Source organism: Cervus canadensis, chromosome 2 (genome assembly GCF_019320065.1).
Source record: "Cervus canadensis isolate Bull #8, Minnesota chromosome 2, ASM1932006v1, whole genome shotgun sequence".
Lineage (NCBI taxonomy): Eukaryota > Metazoa > Chordata > Mammalia > Artiodactyla > Cervidae > Cervus > Cervus canadensis.
The window spans coordinates 107,184,521-107,209,486 of NC_057387.1; the positions used below are offsets into that span (position 1 = coordinate 107,184,521).

Sequence of the window (24,966 nt, forward strand, 5' to 3'; positions counted from 1 at the left end):
CTGGGGACACAACCACACCAGCGGCAGGGGCGACTTCTCCAGGGGATGGTGCTAGAGCAGGACCCCAGCTTCTCCTTTATTTCTCACGACACTGGTGCCAGGTGTGGTGAAAGTCAAGCAATGCAGTGACCGTCCCCACCTCTCCCATTTGAACACTCAGCCCTTCCTCAGCGGCCTTCTTCTTAAGTTTGTGATTTGAGTATTTGTCTAATTATTTTCTCAAACCGTCACGTTCTCAATCAGTAATTGAGAAACATTCCAAACAGGAGGGTGGGAACCAAGAGCTTCAGAGTTAAGTTAAAAAACAAAAAGTAAACCCAGGAAATCCTACATGACATCTAAGAGAACATGTTCAAATGTCAGCTGCCTAATTTTTATACTTCAAAGAGGAGGGGGGGAAACAGACAATTTTATTCTTAAATCCTGATTCTTTCAGTGACCAACTGAGACTCAGACCTACCAAAAGGCCACCATTTGGGGGTATTTTCCTCGTGTGAACGGGAGTTCGCTGGGATCTGCTGCTTTTGTAGCTAAAGAAAGAGATGCTTCAACAACAGATTGAGCTGCCAGAACAAGTTGCCTGACTTGCTTTGATAAATGAAAAGATAACCTGATGCAGAAGTCTCTGATTTGGAACATAAAATCTGAAGATCTCAGTGTTGTGTCCATTGCCAGATGTTAAATAGAAACTCACATTAAGTTCTTTAACATAGACATGAAGAGTCACTAGTCCATAAAGACTCAGGACGAGATGCACTGAAGCTTGCATGCCTGTGTTATTCACCACTGCATGGGACCACGGTTACTCTTATGTCATCCTAATTTACTTAAATATTTTTGGTCCGATACATTGAAAATGACAAAAATATCTTTAGTTCCTATGCCCACTCTACTATACATGTAATGCTCTATCTTGCCTTTTAAAAATAGTATGTCATGAATATTCACCCATTCTTTGAAAACATGCTTTTTAATGTTTGTGTCTTTGCATAGCTGTACACTGTCTTTAAAATAAAAAATTCCCTATCGTTGGGCATTTAGGCTTCTTCCTCCATCCCTCCCTAAATTTTTTCTTGAAAGGACAGCCTAATAAATATTTGTGTACCTTTCTGATTATTCTTCAAGATAAATTTCCAGAAGCAGAAACACTAGACAGTATACGAACATGTTCTTATAAGGAGACTGGTACAAATATTGCTCTCTCTCTTCCCATCAGCTGTGCTCAAGAGCACTCATTTAAAAATACGCCCAACATGAGGTTTTAAATGTATTTATATTCAAAAGTCTCTGCTATTTTGAAATGCCTGGTGCCTCTGTGTTGCTTAATTGTACTTCTGTCATTACCAGTGAGTTTGGTGGGTTTTTTTTCCTGTTTTCATTTAATCACCAGCCACTGTTCTTAAGAGAATTGTTTAGCCTATTTTTCTTTAGGGTGCTCACTGTTTTCTTATCAACAGAGCTCTCTAATTGATGGAAAACCTGCGTTTTGCTGATGTACACAAAAAGAACTAATTTTCAGTTCTTTATAATATATTTTCTGGACACATCTCATGACATTTGGGACCTCAGTACCTCGACCAGGGATCAAACCAATGCCATCTGCATTGGGAGGCAGAGTCTTAACCACTTGGACCACCAGGGAAATCTCCCAAACGACTAATTTTTGCATGCTTATTTTATAATCCACCACCTCCCTGAACTGCCTTGTCAGATCCAGTATCTTTGACTCCCTCAGGATCTTACGTAGGCAGCCATCCCTGACAGACAACGGTGGGTCTGACTTTCCTTCTCTATGGGTTTATGTCTTATTCTTTCCTCATTGCATTGCACTAGTCACAGCTTCCAGAACCACCACAGGGTTATCAAGCATCATCATCTTGCCTTTATTGCCACCAGCAATTCTTCATTACATAGGATGCTTTTATAGATCTGAGATGCTCTTTACAAATTTCAGCAAGCATGCTTCTGAGTTTTGTTTAGATGGAAATTGATGTACCACTTCCCTTTCCAACCTCTTTGAAGATTGGGGTATTTTTCTCCTCTGGCCTATTAATATGATAAATTTTTATTTCAAACATTATTCTGTGTTTGAAGTAATTTCTGTGCCCAATGTTATTCTTCTAAAGTATCTCCAGATTTGATTTTCTTATGCTGTATGTAAATGTCTGCCTTAATTCAGAGCCAGACAGATCACTGTTTTATTATATTTGGAGAGAGGGGGCAGAAAATACTTAACCTAAATGAGGACATCTCTTTTTACAAAGTGTCAGCTTTTAAATGAACATACAGTAAAATTGACTTTTTGGTGTATACCGTTGTATGAATTTCGACCTTTGTATAGATTCTTGTCACCAACACTACAAGCAGGACACACAAGAGCTCCATCGCTTCAAACACTCCTGGGCTTCCCACTTGAGTCACAGCCTCCCCCCACCCCTCACCCCTGGCAACCACTCATCTGTTCTCTATCCCTATAGCCTTGTCCTGTTCAGAATGTCATATAAGTGGAATCACATACTATGGAAACTTTCTGACTTCTTTCACTCAGCAAAATGCCTCTGAGATTCATCCGAGTTGTGCCAACAGTTCATTTCTTTTTATTACTGAGTAGTGGTAAAGAACCCACCTGCCAGATGTAAGCAACATGGGTTCGATCCCTGGGTCGGGAAGATCCCCTGGAAAAGGAAATGGCAACCCACTCCAGTATTCTTGCCTAGAGAAGACCATGGACAGAGAAGCCAGGAGGGCTACAGCCCATGGGGTCGCAAAGAGTTGGACATAACTTAGCGACTAAACAACAACAATAATATGCATTGTATGAATGTTCCTGTGTCTGTTTATCCATCTGTTAGAGGACACTTGAGTTGTTACCAGCTTTTGACAATTATGAACAGACTTAGTATAAACATCCGTGTACAGATTTCTGTATGAACACAGATTTTTGCTTCTCAGGGGTAGTGGTTCTCAGCTACAAACTATTTTTGCTCCCTGGATGATACTTAGCGAGGTGGAGAGACATTGTGGGTTGTTACATGTGGGGGCAGGGGTGCTACAAGGCGTCCAGCAGCAGAGGCCAGGATGGTGCTAAACCTGCAAAGAACAGGAAGGAGAGCATTCCCTGAACCAAGGAGGGAGCAGCCCCAAATTCAGTAGCATTGCTATGGAGACACCGCTGTAGGTAAATACCCAGGATTGGGATCGCTGGCTTGGAGGGAAGTGCACGTTTCACTTTATAGGAAGCTGTCAATGATTCTCCAGAGCAGCTGTACCGTTTTGAAATCAGCAGTGTGTGAGAGTTCCAGTTGCTCCACAGCAGCACTGGGCATTGTATTTCAGGTGTTTTCAGTCAGTGTTTACTATTTTTAAAAAATATTCATTTATTTATTTGCCTGTGTTGAGTCTTAGCTGTGGCAGGCGGGCTTCTCTAGTTGTGACTCTCAGGTTTAGCGGCCCTGCAGTACGTGGGATCTTAGTTCCCAGAGCAGGGATTGAACCCACGTCACCTGCATTGCAAGGAAGACTCGTAATCACTGGACCACCAGGGAAGCCCTAGTTTTATTAGTTCTAAGAGTTTTTCTTTTTTGGGGGGAGATTCTTTGAGATTTTCTATGTCCACATCATACCATCTGTGAAGAAGGGTAGTTCGTTCATTGCTAACTTCCCTGGAGACTTCCTCTTTAACTCAGAGATTACATAGAAACATGCTGCTTGATTTACAAGTGCTAGGAGGTTTTCCTGTTATCTCTATGTTGTTGATTTCTGTTTAATTCTATTATGGTGAGGTCACACTCTGTGTGATTTAAATTCTTTTAATTTATGAAAGTGCGGTGTGGTTTATCTTGGTGAATATTCCACATGCACTTGAAAAAGTGTATTCTGCTACTGTTGAGTGCCTTATAAATGTTAATTCATTCCAGTTGGTTTGAGGGCATTCAATTCTTCTTATATCCTTACTGATTTTATGTTCCCTAGTTCTCCTAATTACTGAGAGGAGTGCTGACGTCTTTATAATTGTGGATTTTATTTTTAATGTGAAAATGGGTGGTGCTAGTGACAAAGAACTCGCCTGCCAATGCAGGAGACATAAGCAACAATGGTATGATCCCTGGGTTGGGAAGATTCCCTGGAGAAGGAAATGGCAACCCAACATTTCCGATTTGAGGTTTTTACATTGTTTAAACTTATTTTTTTGTTTTGCTGCATTGTAGTGAGAGAGTAGGACCTATACAATTTTAATAAATATTTATTGAGCTTTTTCTTAAGGCTTAATATATGGCCACTTTTTGATGGTGTTTATGGACATGGGGAAATAAAATATTGCCTCTTTTTTGAGCACTGTGTTCAACAGAAATATAATCTGGGTCTCATATACAATTTAAGGTTTTCTAGTAATCATATTTAAAAAGGTAAAAAAAATTTCTAATATGTTTTATTTAATCTAATATATCCAGGATATTAAGTCAACATGTAATACAAAAACTATTGATGAGACAGTTGGCTTTCTTTTTCTGTGTCTCAAGTCTGCAATACTTGGTATGTGTTTTATACACTCAGCCCGTTTCAATGAGGGTTGGTCACATGTCAAGTGTTGAAGAGCCATGTGTCACCGGGGGCTAACCAAGTGGGCAGTGCAGCTTTAGAGAGCACAGAGTCCAGTGAAAACACGTAAAGTCAGCCTCACTCCTGTCGGTAGGCTCCTTGCACCCCAGCTGTGCCCCATTCTTACAGAAGCAGTAGGGTGGGCATGACAGCTTCGGAGCAGGTCTCTGCCTGACTGCTCCACCCAAGCTTCCATTTCAAGACATTGTCACAGTTACCTATCCCTGTAAACTGTACCTCTTGGGAATGGACTTCCTAATCATACAACACAACATCCAGAAGAGTAGGTTTAAATGAAGAAAAAGACTGATGGATTTTCTATAAAAATGAAAAAAGATTTTTCAGTAGAGAAAGATACAACTGAAGAAGGCTTGAGCATTGTCAGCCGGCTCCTTATCTGTGCTCACTCATTTGATCTCCACAACCCTGTGTATGAGCTCAGTTTTACAGACAAGGAAGCAGAGGCACAGAGAAGTTAAGTAATTTGTCCAACTTCTGGGTCGGGAAGATCCCCTGGAGAAGGGAGAGGCTACCCACTCCAGTATTCATGGGCTTCCCTGGTAGCTCAGACGGTAAAGAATCCGCCTGCAATGTAGGAGACCTGGGTTTGATCCCTGGGTTGGGAAGATCCCCTGGAGGAGGGCGTGGCAACCTGCTCCAGCAGTCTTGCCTGGAGAATCCCCATGGACAGAGGAGCCTGGCAGGCTACAGTCCGTGGGGTCACAAAGAGTCGGACACAGCTGAAGCGACTTAGCACGCACCCATGCACGAACCACAAGGGCATTTGCCATCTGCCTCTGCGGAGACTGAACCCTGTGCTGCTGCGGCTGTTGACCTTCAACACCCCCTGAGGGAGTTCGGGGTGGAGAGTGAGGCACTCTGTGCTCCAGGGAATGTGGTGGAACGAGTCTTTAGATAGTTAGATATTTTTAGGAACTCCTTTCATGACCCCAATCCTTGCAACTCCTCCTATCTAGAAAAGCACTAAATCCCTTCATGATGATATCAGCTCCTCCTGACTAGCAGAAAGCCTTTGTAAAAGGAATGCTTGATTGTACTGAACTCCTCCTTCACCAGGACCTTATATATTGACCTTGCCCCACTGCCTCTTTGGAGTAGGCTCTCAGAGCTATCTGAGGTGCTGTCCCTAAGGCTGCAATCCTCATTTTGCCCCAAATAAAATGACTTGCAACTCTCACATTGTGCATCTTTTTAGTCGACTGGGAGTATCCAGAAATCCCATGGACAGAGGAACCTGGCAGGCTACAGTCCATGGGGTCACAAAGAGTCAGACACAACTAAACCACCACACCACCACCTCCATCACTTAAAACGCACTTCACTTTCGATCCACAATTCCATTTCCGGGTATCTATCATACAGCTGAGGCTACCCAGGTGGTACTAGTGGTAGAGAATCCACCTGTCAATGCAGGAGACTTAATAGACCTGAGTTTGATCCTTGGATCAGGAAGATTCCCTGGAGGAGGAAATGGCAACCCACTCCAATATTCTTGCCTGGAAAAATTCCATGGACAGAGGAGCCTGGCGAGCTACAGTCCAAGAGGTTCCAGAGAGTTGGACACGACTGAGTGAGCAGTGAGTGACTGATGGATCGGACAGCTGTGGTCTCCTGGGAGCATGAAGATGCAGGCCCACAGAAGTTCTCCTAACCAAGCCCTGAGTGACCCATGCTCCTGCGAGGGTCCATTGCGGGCCGGGCACAGGCTGTCCCCCACCGTCCCCCCGCCACCTGAAGCGTCTCTCCCCATCTGTGAGCCCCGTGCTTGTCCTTACACTTATTCAAGCCAGTTGTACTTGTTCTGCAATTATGTCCTTAAGTGAAAAAAAACGAAAGAATTTTCAGTGCAAAGGGAGTTGTTTTTATGAAAGTAACCTGGAAGCTCTCAGAGATCAGTGAAAGTCAAGTTGCTAAAAACCAAAACCAGAATCAAACTGCTCTTGAATAAAACAAGTGTAAAATACAGGGACAGCATCATAAGGATCGATAAGGATTTTGCACTTAAGAGTCTTCACAAGTGTCTAAAGTCCAAAATCACACAGCATGTAATGACTGTAATTTATCAGGAGAAAGTGAAAACAGTTGGTCCTCCAGCCAGGAGCCAAGAAAAGGCTTGCACACAAGTACATTTTTTTAAACAATGAAAATGTATTAATGAGTAGCTTATTTAATTTTAAAACAAAAATAAAGTGATAATCTTTAACTGTGCAAAATGACATCACTGTTCTCTTTGGTAACTTTTCTTGCTCTGAATTCTAATCTGTGTGATAATATTGTGGGTTTAGTTTTCTCATCAGTTGGATAATTTCTGGCTTTCAATGGAGGATTTAAGCAATTTACATTTATGGTTATAGCACATATGTTTGCTATGAACTCTGCCACCTTATTTTATACTTTTTTTTTATGCTGACCTTTCACTGTTTGCTTTCCTTTTCTTATAAGATCCCTGCTTTCTCTGCTTTTTGCTTGTTGTTGTAAGGGACTTATACCATGTTTTAAGTTCCACTGGGGTTTATCTCTAAGCTTTCCAAAGTAATTTAAATTTATTTATCTAATTATCAAGGTAAAAAAAAACAACAACAAGAATTCTCTCAAAAAACTAGACACTTTTCCTTATTTTGAGGACTAGGAAAAAGGCCCATGATGGTAATATTGTGTGAAAAACAGCCAAATGCAAAATTGCACTGTATAATTCCTTTTATATGAAAGTCAAACTTAGGAACGGTGCAAGGGAAACAAAAGCAAAAACAAACTCACGGGACTACATCAAACTAAAAACCTTTTGCCCAGAGAAGGAACCTATCAACCAATGAAAAGGCCAGCTACTGAATGGGAGAAGATATTTACACATGATATATCTGATAAGGGATTAATATCCAAAGTATTCAAGGAACTTATACAACTGACCATTAAAAAACAACTTGATTAAAGAATGAGAAGAGGATCTGAATAGATGTTTTTCCAGAGAAGACACACGGATGACCAAAGACACATGAAAAGATGCTCCACATCACTGATCATTAGGGACATGCAAATCAAAACCACAGGGAGTTGTCACGTCACACTGGTTAAAAAAGCTATTATCAAAAAGACAACAAATAACAAGGGTTGGAGAGGATGTGGAGGAAAGGGAACATTCATGCACTCTTAGTGGGACTGTAAGCTGATTCAGCCACTATAGAAAACAGTATAGAGATCACTCAAAAAATTAATAATAGAACTACCATATGATCCAGCAATTCTACTCCTGGGTATTGATCTGAAGAGAACAAAAACACTAATTCTAAAGATGTCTCCACCTCTGTGTTCACTGTAGTATTATTTATAGCAGCCAAGATACAGAAGCAACTGAAGTGTTCATCAACAGATGAACAGATAAAGAGATATGTTATACACACACACACACGCTATGGAATAATTGCCATAAAAAAGAATGAAATCTTGTCATTTGAGACAACATGGATAGAACTAGAGAGTATCATGCTAAGTGAAATAAGTCAGACAAAGACAAATACTGTAAGTGTATAAGATTCACTTACATGTGGAATCTAAAAAACAAAACAAATGAACAAACACAACCAAATAGAAACATACAGAAAACAGAGTGGATAAGGGTAGGGGAAGGAAAGAAATAGGTAAGGGAGATTAAAAGGTACAAATTTCCAGCTGAAAAATAAGTGAGTCAGGGGTGTGAACATCATGGGTATGAAACGTACAGTGTGGGGAATATAGTAAACAGTGAAAGAAAGTGAAGTTGCTCAGTCCTGTTCCACTCTGTGACCCCAGGGACTGTGCGGCTCCTCCATCCATGGGATTCTCCAGGCAAGAATACTGGAGTGGGTTGCCATTTCCTTCTCCAGGGGATCTTCCCTACCCAAGGATCAGATTCGGGTCTCCCGCATTGCAGGCAAACTCTTTACCGTCTGAGCCACCAGGAAATCAGAATATAGTGAATATCTATGCAACACTTCTGTATGGTGGCATGCTGTAACTAGACTAAGTCAAAACATCTTAGGTGACCATTTTGAAATGTATAGAAGAACCAAATCACTACATTGTATAATGGGAACTAATACAGTGTTGTAGATTAACAACATATCAAAAACAAAAAACTTATAGAAAAAGAGATCAGACTATGGTTAACAAGGCAGGAGTGGGGTGTGGTGAAGTACGGGGATGGGGAAAGGAAACTGACTGAGGCAATCAAAAGGTACACACTTCCAGTAATAAGATGTAATGTATAATATGATAAATATAATTAACACTACTGTTAGTTACATGCTATATATGAAAGTTAAGAGAGTAAATCCTGAGTTCTCAGCGTAAACAAACATTTTTTTCTTTATTTCTTTTTTTTCCTTTTTTTTTCTTTATTTCTTTAATGTTGTATCTAATGAGATGACAGGGGATCACTAAACTTACGGTCTACCCTCTGACGGATGAGAAGGGGCTTGTGCAAGTTTCCTGGCGGGAGGGACTGGCTGTGGGGAAACACTGGGTCTTGCTCTGGTGCAGGGCCACGCTCAGCAAATCTTTAATCAAATATTCTGCTGATGGTGGGGTTCATGCGCCCTCCCTGTTATTTGTTTGGCCTGAGGCGGCCCAGTCTTGGAGTCTACAGGCTCTACGGTAGAAAAGGCTGAGCCAAAGCAGAAACAGCTCCCAGCTGCAGATGCGTCTGGCGGCGAAAGTCAAGTCTGACGTTGTAAAGAACAATACTGCATAGGAACCTGGAATGTTAGATCCATAAATCAAGGTAAGTTGGATGTGGTTAAGCAGGGGATGGCAAGAGTGAACATCGACATCTTAGGAATGCCGTGAGCTAAAATGGATGGGAATGGGCGAATTTAATTCAGATGACCATTATATCTACTAGTGTGGACAAGAATCCCTTAGAAGAAATGGAGCAGCCCTCATAGTCAACAAAGGAGTCCAAAATGCAGCACTTGGGTGCAATCTCAAAAATGACAGAATGATCTTGTTTCTAAGGCAAACCATTCAATATCACAGTAATCCAAGTCTATGCCCCAAGGACTGATGCCAAAGAACCTGAAGCTGAACGATTCTATGAAGACCTATAAGACCTTCTAGAACGAACAACAAAAAAAGATGTCCTTTTCATCATAGGGGATTGGAACGCAAAATTAAGAAGTCAAGAGATACCTGGAATAACAGGCAAGTTTGGCCTTGAAGTACAAAATGAAGCAGGGCAAAGGCTAATAGAGTTCTGCCAAGAGAACGCACTGGTCATAGTAAACACCCTCTTCCAACAACACAAGAGAAGACTCTACACATGGACATCACCAGATGGTCCATACTGAAATCAGATGGATTATGTTCTTTCCAGCCAGAGATGGAGAAGCTCTATACAGTCAGCAAAAACAAGACTGGGAGCTGACTGTGGCCCAGACCCTGAACTCCTTATTGCCAAATTCAGACTTAAATTGAAGAAAGTAGGGAAAACCACTAGACGATTCAAGTATGACCTAAATCAAATCCCTTATGATTATACAGTGGAAGTGACAAATAGATTCAAGGGATTAGATCTGATAGACGAGTGCCTGAAGAACTATGGACAGAGGTTTGTAACACCATACAGGAGGCAGTGACTAAAACAATCCCAAAGGGAAAAAAATGCAAGAAGGCAAAGTGGCTGTCTGAGGAGGCCTTACAGATAGCTGAGAAATGAAGTGAAAGGCAAAGGAGAAAAGGGAAAGATACACCCAACTGAATGCAGAGTTCTGGAGAATAGCAAGGAGAGATAAGAAAGGCTTCCTCAGCAATCAATGCAAAGAAATAGAGGAAAACAACAGAATGGGAAAGACTAGAGATCTCTTCAAGAAAATCAGAGATACCAAGGGAACATTTCATGCAAAGATGGGCTCAATAAAGGACAGAAATGGCAAGGACCTAACAGAAGCAGAAAAGATTAAGAAGAAGTGACAAGAATACACAGAAGAACTGTACAGAAAAGGTCTTAATGACCTGGTTAACCATGATGGTGTGGTCTCTCACCTAGAGCCAGACATCCTGGAGTGTGAAGTTAACTGGGCCTTAGGAAGTATTACTTACAAACAAAGCTAGTGGAGGTGATGGAATTCCAGCTGAGGTATTTCAAATCCTAAAAGACGATGCTATTAAAGTGCTGCATTCAACATGCCAGCAAATTTGCAAACCTTACCAAAATTTGGCCACAGGACTGGAAAAGGTCAGTTTTCATTCCAGTCCCAAAGAAAGGCAATGCCAAAGAATGTTCAAACTGCTGTACAATTGCACTCATCTCACATGACAGCAAAGTAATGCTCAAAACCCTTCAAGCGAGGCTCTGATAGTACAAGAACTAAGAACTTCCAGATGTACTCGCTGAATTTAGAAAAGACAGCGGAATCAGAGATCAAATTGCCAACATTTGCTGGATCATACAAAAATCAAGAGAATTCCAGAAAAACTGCTTCACTGACTACCCTAAAGCCTTTGATTGTGTGGATCGCAACAAACTGATGAAAATTCTTAAAGAGATGGGACTAACAGACCATCTTACCTATCTCCTGAGAAACCTGTATGCAGGTCAAGAAGCAACAGTTAGAATCCGACATGGAACAACAGACTAGTTCACAATCAGGAAAGGAGTATGTCCAGGCTATATATTGTCACCATGCTTATTTAGCTTATATGCAGAGCACATCATGTGAAATGCCGAGCTGAATGAATCACAAGCTAGAATCAAGATTGCCAGGAGAAATAACAACCTCAGATATACAGAAGACACCACCATTATGGCAGAAAGCAAAGAGGAACTAAAGAGCTTCTTGATGAAGGTGAAAGAGGAGAGTGAAAAAGTTGGCTTAAAACTCAACATTCAAAAAACGAAGATCATGGCATCCATTCTTATCACTTCACAGCATATAGATGGGGGAAAAGTGGACACAGTGGCAGATTTTATTTTCTTGGGCTCCAAAATCACTGTGGACAGTGACTGCAGCCGTGAAATTGAAACATGCTTGCTCCTTGCAAGAAAAGGTATGACAAACCTAGACAGCATGTTAAAAAGCAGAGCTATCACTTTGCTATCCAAAGTCCATACAGAGTCAAAGCTATGGTTTTCCAGTACTCATGTATGGATGTGAGAGTTGGAACATAAAGAAGGCTGAATGCTGAAGAAATGATGCTTTTGAATTGGGCTGGATAAGACTCTTGAGAGTCCCTTGGACAGCAAGGAAGTCAAACCAGTCAATCCAAAACGGAATTTTCCAACCCCGAATATACACTGGAAGGACTGATGCTGAAGCTCCAATACTTTGGCCACCTGATGTGAAGAGCTGACTAATTGGAATAGACCCTGATGCTGGGAAAGGTTGAAGGCAAAAGGAGAAGGGAGTGGCAGAGGATGAGATGGTTGGATAGCGTCACAGACTCAACGGACATGAATATGAGTAAACTACGGGAGATGGTGAAGGACAAGGAAGCCTGGCGTGCTGTAGTCCATGGGGTCACGAAGAGTCAGAAACAGCTTATCGATGAAAACTACTCTGGTCATTATTTCATGACGCATGGAAGGCAAATCATAGATCTTAAACTTATACAGTGAAGTGTGTCGATTATATCTCAAAACTGGAAGGAAAAAAAGGTGAGTGATGGTGGCTCTATCTGCAGGTGGTGGAGCCCCTGGGTCTCTCAGGTAGGAGGGATGGCCACCTGCAGGGGGGCTTCTCCCTGGGTTCTAGACCTTCCACGTGGTTGCTCTGGGTGGTAAAGCCTGCTGGGATTTCCCCAGTCTAGCTCCACCTGCCTCGTGGAGATCTCCTGACCATGCATCTTTGCTTCAGGTGGGGCATGTGGTTCTTTATGTCCTCTCACAGTATCCTGTGAGAAGCTGGGAGGAGCCCTGTAGTATGACTAGACACTTCTGACATCAGTTTCACTAAAAAAAAAAACAAAATTCCTGTGGCATTGCTTACAAATCACCGCTCATGAGTCACAAGTGGTGTCAGACTCTAAAACCACCTCTTCTGAGTCTGCTGGGCAGGACGCAGTGGACCCTGGGTGGCCCTTCAAAAATCGAGTGTCATCAAGGCTTCTCAAGGAGCAAAGGCATCATACCACCCGAGCCTGTGTTTGATGAACCCGGTCGGGAACTAGTCTCAGCCTTGGTCAGTACGTGTGCGCACAGTTTGCAGTCTTGCCTTTTAAATAAATGAGAAGAATGAACGTTTCTACAGAATCTCGCACAGGCGGGCCAAGAGCTAAAGAAAGTCAGGACTGCAACTAGGAACAAGCTCAAGGGCGGGCTTGAAGGAGCATGTGAGTGGTGGGGCTGGGGAAACGGGGCGTGAGAGGTTAGAGATGACAGAATTGGATTGAACAGGGACCCCTGGCAGCCCAGTGGTTAAGACTTCACCTTCCAATGCAAGGGGTGTGGGTTCAATCCTTGGTCGAGCAGCTAAGATCCCACAGGCCTCATGGCCAAAACCCCAAAACATTAAATGGAAGCAGCATTGTAAGAAATTCATTAAAGACTTTAAAAATAGCCCACATTAAAAAAAATCTTAAAAGAACTGATTCGACTCTCTGTATATAAAGCTACATGTGTATATATATATATATGACTACATATATATATACACCAACACCTACATTTCTTAGCTTCTCATTTCTATTACTGTTTGTGTTTTATAGGCTATTTTTCCCTGTTAGCCACAAACTATTAAGCGACTCTGTGACCCTGCCTCAGCCTACCTGACAGGCAGGGTCTGCCTGGACCATCGGATGAAGGCCAAGAAGAGACCAAGTCCTAGATTTCCACACCATTTCAGGAAGGGTGGACATGCTGAGGGCTTTCTTTCAGAGCCCCACTCACCCAGGGTTCAGGTGAAAATTAGAAATAAAGATGTGCAAGTGAAAAGTAAAGCACAGAGGAACAGAGCCAGTTCACGGTCACGAGTTCAGCATCACCAACTGTATCGGTGCTCACACGTGCCACGGAGAGTCTCCACAATAACAAGCAAGAGCTTAGAGAATGCAGTCTTACTGTCTACAGAAACAACGACGTGGAGAACACACAGCACCGGGGTTGAGCTACCTTAGGAGGTAACAAGGTAGTTTTTGTTGCCTGTGCTTCCCTGGTGGTGCCAGGGGTAAAGAGCCCGCCTGCCAATGCAGGAGACTTAGGAGATGTGGGTTCGATCCCTGGGTTGGGAAGATCCCCTGGAGGAGGAAATGGCAACCCACTCCAGTATTCTTGCCTGGAGAATCCCATGGACAGAGGAGCCCGCTGGGCTCCCGTCCTGGGGTCGCACAGAGTTGGACACGATGGAAGTGATGTGGCATGCACCCACGCACGTAAAATAATGTGAATTTTCCTGCATGTTGGGGGTAGAGGTACCCTGCCAGTAACTCCTCTGGTGAACCAGCCTCACCCCAGAGAGGAAGCCTCACCCAAGCTGTTAAAACACCCATTCATTCTGACTGGAAGCTCTCACCCCGGGCAGCCCGTTACCTCTTGCAGCCTGATCTCCTCCGGCTGGAGGATGTCCAGCACCCCGCTGCTCTGAATCTCCGGAAGATCCTGCCAGAGGTTGAATCGCGAGTGGGGGTTGCTGAGCAGGCAGATCTGGGGCAGGGCCTTCCTCTCGGGTGGGCTTGCTGGCTCCTCCTCCTCCTCCCCGTCATCTTCCTCCGGAGCCTCCTCGCTGGATGGGCACCCGTCAGCACTGCCCTGTATTTCTGCATCCTGCTGCCTCCTGGTCTCAATCTCTTGGAGAGTTGACTTATCTCGGTATTCCTGATACAGGAGCCCTGAAATCAAATCAAACCATTTTGAAGACACGATAGAGATTTCAGATGCGGAGCTTTCCAAATCACTAAGTCACAGCTTTAGACTCCTGAAAGCAAAAAAGTCAAAGTGTCAGTTGCTTAGTCCTGTCCAACTCTTTGTGACCCCATGGACTGTAGCCCTCCAGGCTCCTCTGTCCTTGGGATTCTCCAGGCAGGAATACTGGAGGGGGTTGCCAGGCCCTTCTCCAGGGGATCTTCCTGACCCAAGGATTTAACTCAGGACTCCTGCATGGCAGGCAGATACTTTACCATCTGAGCCACAAGGGATCAAGGGCAAATGCTTTGCCCATGAAAACACAAAGAAGCCAGACCCCCACAGGTCTCAGGGAAGGGCCACTGAACGGACTGCCACTGTCTTCATTTCTTGGGAAGGATCTGCGCGCATAAGTTTATTTTTTTTTTCTAACAAGGAATAAAGAAATCCCTGAATAGAATCAAAACCCAGTCGCACAAATAAATGCTTTTCACACACATAATCAGCAAACAACAAGGATCCAGAACTTGTCATGTTAATAACCAACATGTGCAGAGTTGATGGAAATGGCCCGATTATGTTTCAGCATCCCAGCAGGACGCTTCTCAAAGCCTTAAGTGCTTCAATATTAAAACTCAAGTCTATTCATCGGTAAAATGGGAGTCGTTGTAAATTCTCATTTTGAAGGAAAAAAAACAATATTTCATCAATCTTATGATTCAAAAGGGAAACATTCCTTTTTTTTTTTTCTTTCGTACTTTTAGATTTACTTCCCTGATCTGAAATAAGTGCCTTCTGAGTTTCCAAGGAGATTTGGGGGTACAGAGGAGTCAGTAAAAATGCAGCACCTCCACAGGGAAAAATTCCTTTTCAGATGTCCTGGCCACAGGGCGAGGGATGGTCTCCCCACAGAGGAGCAGCGGAAAGGATCAGGGGCAAGAAGGCTCCCGGCCCAGGGAGAGGGGAGGCAGGGCTGCCCAGCTGGCGATGAGACTGGGAAGAGAAGAGGGTCACCTCTGGGGTCTTACCCATCCTGCGGGCAAAAGGCAAGCCCCAGGGGAAGCCCCTCAGGCAAGCAGCTCTGGTCTGCATTGTAGGAGGCCCACGGACGGGAAGAAAGAGGCCATGCCCACTCTCCAGGGGAGCAGTGATGGAGGCCTGCACACCGTGGTGGGGGAAGGATGGGGCCGTGTGCCTGATTCAGGGATAGTTACATGGTATAAGATGGGGCCTGGTGATTGGCGGGTGCTGGGTGATGACTGATATTTGGGTGACCAGTAGGCAGGGGAGGGCTGGTGGCCCTATTCAGGAGATGGGGAACATGGGAGGAGGGTCTGACTGGGGATAGGGTGGTGGAGAGATGTGGGTCCACCTGATGGCTACGCTGGACTGGTCTGGAGCCTGGGAGAGCAGTTGAGGCCCTTGATATTTCTATCTATAAAAACAAAGATGGGGACCTCCCTGGTGGTCCAGTGGCTAAGACTCCTTGCTCTCATTGCAGGGGGCCAGGGTTCAATTCCTGGTCAGGGAACTAGATCCCATGTGCTGCAACACAGATCAAAGATCCTGTGTGCCACAGGTAAGACCTGGCACAAACTGCCCCCCCGCCCAAAAGATGATTTTCCTGGGAAAGTTCTAACAAGGATAAGTGTACTACTTGTAAAGCACTTTCTCACGCAATGCAGTATAAATATTACCTATTATTCCTTCTTTAATTGCTAAGTACATCTAACCTGAAGAGAAAAGGAAGGGAAAAACAGACCATCTTCTAAGTCCTGAAAAATGGCTGGATAAATTATATTCATAGTTTATAAATAACAGGAACCCAATAAATTACGTGTGGGTTAAATTACTTGGCTTCTTATGCTCCGTAATGCTAAATTATAAATCCTTTATGATTAATATAGCTTTACTTAAAAAAAAAAAAGATGATGTGATTTTACATTAGAATCTAGCAGATTACAACATGGAGTTAATTTGACAAAGGAACAAAAAAGAGAATCTAAATCTATGCTAAATGCAACCCAGATTGAGCTGTAATGGCAGAGGTTTAAAGCCAGTACACAAACCGGTTCAGTGATAAGCATAAGATATAACTATTGTTGGCAACACTGTATCAATTAATCTTCTGTGATTTCAATACTATTTTTATGGAGGTTTAAAGAAACCAGGGGAACTTCCCTGGTGGCCCAGAGGTTAAGAATTTGCCTGCCAATGCAGAGGACATGGGTTTGATCCCTGGACAAGCTGCTTTTATTTATTTATTGGTTTTGTATGTGACTGCTTGAGGATGTGAGGCATGGAGCTGTGGCAGCCATCTGGTGACATGAAGCCCAAACACTGAGAATGGAGGAGGGAAGGGAGCTAGGTGACTGCTTGACTTGAACCACCTCCAGAACTTTCTTCCTCATTCCTGGACTGACAGAATACATTCATTCTTTCAGGTCATTTTTTTTTTTTTTAAACCTGGATATTCTATTAGAATAAACCAAAGACTTCCAATACAAGTAATTTTAGCATTTTCTTAAAACTTCATACTTCTTTCTGAAGCCTTCAGAATATGAATTTAAATACCAGTTTTCCTGGAGTTACTGTGATTACAAAGGATTATCTGACACACTGGGTAACCTTTTTTTTTTTTTGGTAATGTGTTTATTTTTATTAGCCTTAAAATTCAGATTACAATAGAAACAAAGTAGCTATAACTGAGGAACTAGATTAGCAGATTAAAGTTTTGTATTTGAGATATACTGATGATGTATCATGTTTTTCAATTTTGTACATTCATTAAGCAAAATTAACTTTCCCTGTAAAAGCCTGCACCTGGTATTATATCCAAGCAGAATTAGAAGGCTCAGTTCTCATCTCTCTTAATTAAAATGATCTATATCAGGCTGGCCATGCTGCCCTGCAGAAGCAAGGCTCCTGGAGTCCTTCAAAATCTTACTTTTTGAAGAGAATTTTTTCTTCTTTTTCCTTTGAATTCTTCAGATAGAAACTTCCAAAGGGCAGGGAATTTTGTTTCTTAGTGAGCACCTCCTAGGCCCCAAGCAGTTGCTAGGTGCCAGAGACAACCACAGGACACACACGCACGTGTGCGCACGCAAACACACACACGTGCAATCACAGGGCCTCGGGGTCTGTGACCTCTAGGGCCACCAGCAACAACGACAATTGTACACCACGCCACACAGTCCTGGCATCATTCTCTCCTGGCCTGAGTGGGAGCCGCCACAGTCCAACACAGTGGTGCATAAATGCCCAGCGTCTTCCCACTTTCCTCCCCTCTTAACTCGTCTGCGTCTTTAGGAACGTGTTGTCCTCTCCTGATACCTGGCAAAGAATCCCCTTCATTCACTGAGCTAAGTGGGAGCAGCTGGCCTCTTGTAGGAATCTGCTTGGCACAGGCCTCGAGTCGAGGACGAAGGATGTGAGAAGGAGGCAGCCTCGGCCCTGCGTGTTCAGCACATCTGTTGAGCACCTACCCAGGATCCAGCCCAGAAGCCGGAAATACATATTCTCCCACCAGCACAGGGTGGGAGAAACGCCTGGGGATGTCAGTCTCCACTGTTCACCACAGGAGGAAACGAGGGCCGGGAGGAGCGCTGTACCCCAGTTCAGGGCTTCCAACTCCCAGCCTTGAGCTGATGCCGCTGGCTCCCCAGGAAGGAGGTCTCCACACGCCCACGCCGCAGAAGGGAGCCTCTCTCCCGTGATTTGAGGCACGGATCTCCCCACCCCCACCCCGATTTCCTTCCTAGTTCTGACGTTGATCCCAGCCAGAGGTATCCCTTTCTAGAGGGTGAGAGTCAAGGCTCCCAGCTTATGCTGAGGCCACAGTGGCCCTCCTCGCTATAAAGGGCAATGTGACCGAGGTGGGACAAAGGGATTTTCGTGGGTGCCTGTCCTCAGAACAGCCCCTCTCCATTTGCCCCAGTGAACAAAGGGAAAAGCTGCTACCACTCAGCCCCACATCCAGGGGGCTGGGAACAAAATCCTGGAGTCTGGCGAGGCTTAACTGTGTAGGGCTCCACCCTCAGCTTTGCAGGGGCTCAGCTCCTCCCAGGGTTCAGTCCAGAAAAACCCCAGCCAGGGGAAGAGAGAACTTGCCTGAAAAGTCTCCTAAACACCGGTGTCCCAGGGCAAAGGAAGCCCCCTTCTACGAGAGACACTTTGTGTCTGTCCGAGTGTTTGGGATGAAGGACAATGATGATCAATTTAGGGAAGGGCATTTTCAAGTCAAAATTTTAATTCAATGAATAAACGGCTGCTCTGACAACACTGAAGAACAGAAAAGATCTAGAGGCCGTCCCATTCCCCATGTTAGGCACTCACAGCCCCCTCTGGTGAGGACAATGAGAACTAGTTCGATGTCATCAACAATTCTTTTAATTGCAAGTGCTCGGGTTCCTGGGACACCTTCCCACTCCACGGACTGCTTTCAGAGTCTCAGCTGCAGCTGTGAGGCAGCTGGACTTCCAGCCACAATGGGAACAGGCAGGTGGAGCCAGGCTTCTCTCCCTAACCCGGGGAGTGAGGGTGGGGGCCTCTGGGGCTCCCGCCTTCTCTCTACCGTACCTCTCCTCCCCGGAGCAAAGTTGGTCATTGTTTCTCCTTCCAGAATGGCTCGGGTCAGCCTGACTCTCTGCAGACCCCTCTCCCTTTCCAGGTCTACCCCAGACCCCTGGGATGGCCAGAGTGGCTCACGGAGCCCTCCCTCCTGCATGGCCCAGAAGCACTTCGCCCCTGGACTTCCTGGCAGAAAAGATAAGAGGACAGAAAGCCCTCCTTGCCCAGGAAAGAGCTGGGCAAGTACACCTGTCCAAGGGAGCAGGAAAGAAACACATTCGCTCAAGCCCAATTATACAGCTTACTAGTAACGTGCCGCAGTTTTGCCTATGGAACCATTAGAGCCAAATATGTTAAGAACCTTCCTTGTCAGGTGCGTTTTGCCCAGGTGAAACGCAACTGCATTCCAGGAGCAGGGTTCCCCTGAGCCCACCAGGAGCCCCCGTTTCCCCCCAGGGACGCCGCGCCGCCGCCAGGGACACCCACCTATTTGTTCGATGAGGTTTCTCCAGGAGTCGGCGGGAATAGGGTGGATCATCTGCAAGGCCTCGGTGAGCGTGGTGGGGCTGTCGGCGAGGGCTGGGAACTCCTCGGGCGTGGCCCCATTTCCTGGGGTGGAGGACGACTCGCTGTAGGAGGGGCAGGGCGGGTTATTTTTAAGCAGCGACCCACCTCGGCCAGCCGGCGAGAGGCGTTCGCACGGGCGGCCCTGGCCAACTGGACTCTGCCCCGGGATGCCCAGGCCGAGCGGCCGCCGCCCCTCCCGGCCGAGCGCGCCCCACAGGCCCTTTTTGTCACCGCACCAGGGCGCGACCGGGTGATTCATTCCCACCCCAGCCCGCCCAGACCTTCATGTTTTCGGAGCTCGCGGGCAGGCGTAGGAAACTTGGCGCGCCCTGTCCGCTCCGCGGCGCCGAGCGGCCGCCCCGACGGGTCCCGCGGCCAGGAGCCCTGCGCGCACTGCGCACCCCGCGCCGCGCGCCGTCACACGGCCCCCTGTCCCCTCCGGGTAGCGACCGCCCCAGGGCCACGCGGCGCGGAGACTGGGAGCCCAACGGGACGCGTGCGCCCAGGGTTCCCGGGAGAGGGCGCGGGAGGTGGCCAGGACGGGGACCGGGGTGTCGGCGGTCCGGCTGGGGCGCACCCCCGACCCCAGGCGGCTTGCCGGCACGACGAGGGGCCGCGGGGGGCAGTGAGGGGCTGCCTGGTCCGCGGGAAGGGGTGCGGGAGACAGGCCGTTCGGGTAGCCGTCCCTGGCCGGAGACGCCAGTTGGGGCCACGGACGCGCAGCGGCGGCGCTCGGGGGTCGGCACGGCCGCTCGTCCTCACCTGCCGGGCAGGTGTCCCGCCGCTGAGTCGCGCGTGTCGCTCTCCGAGGTGGAGCTGTCGTGGTCCACGGCGCAGGCGGCGTTGAAGGCTGCGGCCAGCAGCTCCATGAGGGCCGGCAGCCAGGCCGGCTCTGGGGCCGGGTCGGGAGCCGCGCTGGGGGCCCCGAGCCGGGCCGGGGGCGACGAACGGGCTCCGGAGCGGGGTCACCGCGCGCTCGGCTGGAGCCGGAGCTGCCGCCGCCGCCGCCGCCGCCGAGCGCTCCAGCAGGCGGGCGGGCGGGCGCGCGCCTGGAGGCTCCCGGGGTTGCCACGGCAACGGGGGAGGCGGGAGGGGCGCGCGCGGCGGGGGCGAGGCCGGGCGGCAGCGGGGCGGGGGAGCCTGGACCCGGCGCGACCCGGGCCCACAGGGCGCCGACTGCGGCCCGGGACCTCACCGCCGGATCCGCGCCTCGCTCCTCGGCCGCGGGCCTGGCCCCACCAGAGGAGACTTGGAGGGCAGGATGGGTGGGGGCCGGCGCGCTGCGGTCTTGGTCTTCTGGGCCCTTGCTCGACATCTGGCCAGACCTCGCCAGATCGCGGGGCGAGCTTGGAAGGAAGGGGCGAGGCGACCCTCTGCCCGGTTCGCCCTCAAACCCCCGTCTTGCCCACGCCGCACATCCCCTGCGGTCCTTCACAGGGACCGGCCAGAAGACCCCCGCCCCTGCCGCCCCGGGTCCAGCCCCGAGAGGGACCCTCGAGGGCGTCCGCTCCTGACCAGACTGTGGAGAGGGGGCCAGCGGCGAGGCCTCTCACGGAGGAATCTGGCTGCCCCCAGGTACCCCGAGGCCTTGGCGGCCCGGGATGGGTACAGGGGAGAGAGGAGGAGAAACAAAGTGTCTTCAATCCTACCCTCAGTCCCCCTGCCCACTCACACTGACTTTTGGAAGGCAAAGAAAACTGCCCGCCAAGCAGGAGAGGTGGGTCCGATCCCTGGCTATGGAAGATCCCCTGGAGGAGGAAATGGCAGCCCATTCCAGTATTCTTGCCTGGAGAATCCCATAGACAGAGGAACCTGGCAGGCTACATACAGTCCACGGGGTCGCAGAGTCAGACTTAGCAACTAAGCAACAACAACCGCCTCTGTGTTAGCTAGTTCAACGCGCTTAGGGATACAGAGAGCAAACATGGGAAACTGGAGTGGAGGGGAGTGCGAGTGGTCGGGTGTGAAGTAGAAATCTAGAGGGACGGCTCCAAAATCCGACTCCAAGTCCAGCAAGACAAGTGGCTGCAATCCCTGGCGTCCTTTTCTGCGCGCAGCCCATCCCCCTCGCCGCTACCCTGGGCGGTGCGGATGCCCGGACAGCCGTCTCTGCGGGCCAAGACCAGCCCAGCTCTCCGGAGGGCACCTGGGTGCAGGGCAGTACAGACTAGGCCAACGTGGGAAATCTCCGCATCTCCCCCTGCATGGTCCTCCCACGGGGCATTTGTTTAAATTAACAAATTCCCCGTTTTTCCCGATGCAAATACTCCTGGTGGGAGGGGTTCACCAACTAGTTAGCTGTTTGGCTTTAATGCATCTTTAGCCAGCCGCCTATCTCCCTGCAGTGCAGTAGACCCGGATTCGATCTCTGGGTTGGGAAGATCCCTTGGAGAAGGAAATGGCAACCCACTCCAGTATCCTTGCCTGGAAAAATCTCATGGACAGAGGAGCCTGGTGGACTGCAGTCCATGGGGTCGCAGAGTCTGGCATGACTGAGCGCCTAACACTTACTTAGCCAGCCGCCTAGAGCTCGCGGCAACAGTGAGAAAGCATTTTAGGAAGGGGCCTTCTTGCCTCAGTTCAGTTCAGTTCAGTCGCTCAGTTGTGTCCGACTCTTCACGACCCCATGGACTGCTGCACGCCAGGCCTCCCTGTCCCTCACCAAATGCCAGAGCTTACTCAAACTCATGTCCATTGAGTCGCTGATGCCATCCAACCATCTCATCCTCTGTTGTCCCCTTCTCTTCACTCCTTCAATCTTTCCCAGCATCGGGGTCTTTTCAAATGAGTCAGTTTTTCTTGCCTGGAGGAAACTAACTCCCCTACGCAGACTACAGTGGGCGCCCCTGGCGATCTGGGCGCATTCCACTCAACAGGTGCTCAGGCTGACACAAACCGGTTCCTATACCTGCCTCTTAGCCCCATTCCCCCGCGAAGGGCCAGAACGCACAGGTCTGGTCTCTTCTTGCCCTTAAGGCCCCAGGATATTTGCACGACAACCATCTGGTCATCATCTCCAATCCAAGCCCCTCCCTTCCTTGACTCATTCTGAGTCTCTCCAGACAGTCCTCTCTCGAGCTCTGCACTTTCATCTGTCAACCGGCCTTCTCCACTGGGATGTCTGCTAAACACTCCACTAGGGCTCACATTCCCCTTGCCGGATGCCCCCCAGCCAACCAGGAGACCAGGCAGAACCCAGAGCCAGCCTCAAGTGCGCTTATACCTCCTGTCACCCCCCAGGTCAAAGCCTCACTGTCCCCTGAATCCTTTAAGGCTTTCAAAGCAGTCCCCTCTTTGGTATTTGGACCCCTCTCTCTCTCTCTGCCCAGGCTTCCCTGGTGGCTCAGCTGGTAAAGAATCTGCCTGCAATGCGGGAGACCTGGGTTCGATCCCTGGGTTGGGAAGATGCCCTGGAGAAGGGAAAGGCTAACCTCTCCAGTATTCTGGCCTGGAGAATTCCATGGACTGTATAGCCCACAGGGTTGCAAAGAGTCAGACACAACTGAGTCACTTTCACTTTCACTCTTTCTGTCCAGCCTTCTCTCTGTCCCCCTTTTAACCTATGGGTCTGCTCTTGTCTCTTCTCTGCTTACAAACCTCTGCTGGGGTCCCAACCCTTGTGGGTGAAGGTCACCTCCTGGCTCTGTAACAGGCTCTTTACCATGTATCCCACTCCTTGCCATCTTCCTCTGCTAGGACTCTGCCCAATCCATCCCCTAAGTCCTCACCCTTCCTGGTTGAGGCTCCCTAGGGCATCGCCACTGGGCCTTTAACTCTGTATAAGCGGCGGCACCGCCTGGCACTGTATTCGAGGTGAATAGGGCTGTCCCTACACCGAGACATGGACTGGTCACCCTGCTGTCCTGATGTCTTTCCTCGGGGTCCCAGGAGGTGCAGTGGGTGGGCAGTCACTGGGACCTGCTGCTTTGCGTGGTTTCAGCACCCCTGAAACGTGGTATAAAACTAAATGGAAGCTGGGAACACAGGGCTGCACCAAGGAGGAAAGATCCTTTTTTTTAAAATCAGAAAATATTCAAGTGAAATTACGTATATTAAGATGAGTATAATAAAACCTTCCAATTGAAAAATAAGCTAAAAATATCCTTCTAATTATAAAATCAGTTTAGAAAGTCACTGAGTTCTGAAGGCATATCACCTGAAGCTACATTCCATTCCCCATGTTCTATTTTCTATCACACTTGGTGCTTACTGGGCAGGCTATTATTAAAGTCTCTATTTAACTGACATTTCGTTCTGAATCATTCACAAAATAAAGTACAGGTAAATATTTTAAGTATTTATGCTCCATTAGTCCATAGTTGTTGCTCTGTATTTGTTAAGGAATTAATGATATGTTTCTTAAAAAATATTTAATTTTTTATGTATTTTATCTAAAGATTATTTCTTACTTTGGGTTATAAAAGGTAAATATTAGAAACGAAGTGGATTCTTATTTGTGTAGCAACCTCAGTCTTCAGGAGTTCCCATGTATGTTTACAAAACATCAACTTTATTCTGAGAGAGAATTGTTCTAAGCAGAAGGAAGTTAGAAATGATCTGGTCCAGTTCTTATTTAGAAAAAGAAGCAGCAGAACCAGAGGGTTGAAATGACAAGCCCAAGATCCCAAAGCTGGCTAATGGTCAATTTTGGAAGTATGTGCTAGTAAGTCAAGACTGCATTGTGTGGGATAAGGAGCGGCAAATTTCTGTGTTCTTATTCTAATTTTTAGGGAGACTTCCCTGGTGGTCCAGTGGTTGAGAATCTGCCTTCCAATGCAGGGACTCCAGTTTGATCCCTTGTTGGGGAACTTGTTGCAATCCCACATGCCTCTGGGCAATTAAACCTGCATGACACAGCTAGAGAGCCCGGGCGTGGCAAGGAAAGATCCCACACAGTCAAGTAAAAGAAATGAATAAATAAATACTTTTCAAAATTTAGGGCCGTATGATATACCACCAGATTACCAAACATTAAAATGCATCTGTATGCTTACATCTAGTAGGAAAGTGACTTTGTAGTGAGAAGAAAATCCTCAAATATACATTTAAAATCTTCTAGAAACAGGTACTTGATAACTCTTAATTAAGTATATATTTTAAATCTATAAACACAATTTATTTTTGTCATTCTTAAAATACCTTTCAGTTGCCTTGAAAATCAACACATTTAAACCAGAGAGGCAGTGCCAGCCGTCAATCCACAGAAGCTAAGTGACCTCCCAAATTAGGACAATTAGGAAAAGGACAAGACGTAGTTTCTTTCTCTGCAGCTCCAAGAGAAGCCATTCAGTTCAGTCCAGTTGCTCAGTCGTGTCTGACTCTTTGCAACCCCTTGGACTGCAGCACACCAGGCTTCCTTGTCCATCACCAACTCCCGGAGCTGACTCAAACTCATGTCCAAC

The 24,966-nt window shown here is 47.0% G+C and overlaps 1 protein-coding gene across 2 annotated transcripts in view; it reads right to left on the reverse strand.

The window, feature by feature from the left end:
- The window catches only part of NGEF (neuronal guanine nucleotide exchange factor), a 120,147-nt gene that overhangs the window by 24,421 nt on the left and 70,760 nt on the right, over positions 1–24,966 (reverse strand). Inside the window, exons 1-3 of one of the 2 annotated variants that reach the window (XM_043462013.1) lie at positions 20,327–20,600; positions 19,484–19,626; positions 14,117–14,415 (exon numbers count right to left, since the gene is read on the reverse strand). In XM_043462013.1, coding sequence (XP_043317948.1) covers positions 14,117–14,415; positions 19,484–19,626; positions 20,327–20,433 — 549 coding nt within the window. In that variant the 5' untranslated portion in view covers positions 20,434–20,600. Of the gene's footprint in view, positions 1–14,116; positions 14,416–19,483; positions 19,627–20,326; positions 20,601–24,966 lie in introns of those variants that run through there. The other variant, XM_043462011.1, reaches the window with a different exon arrangement.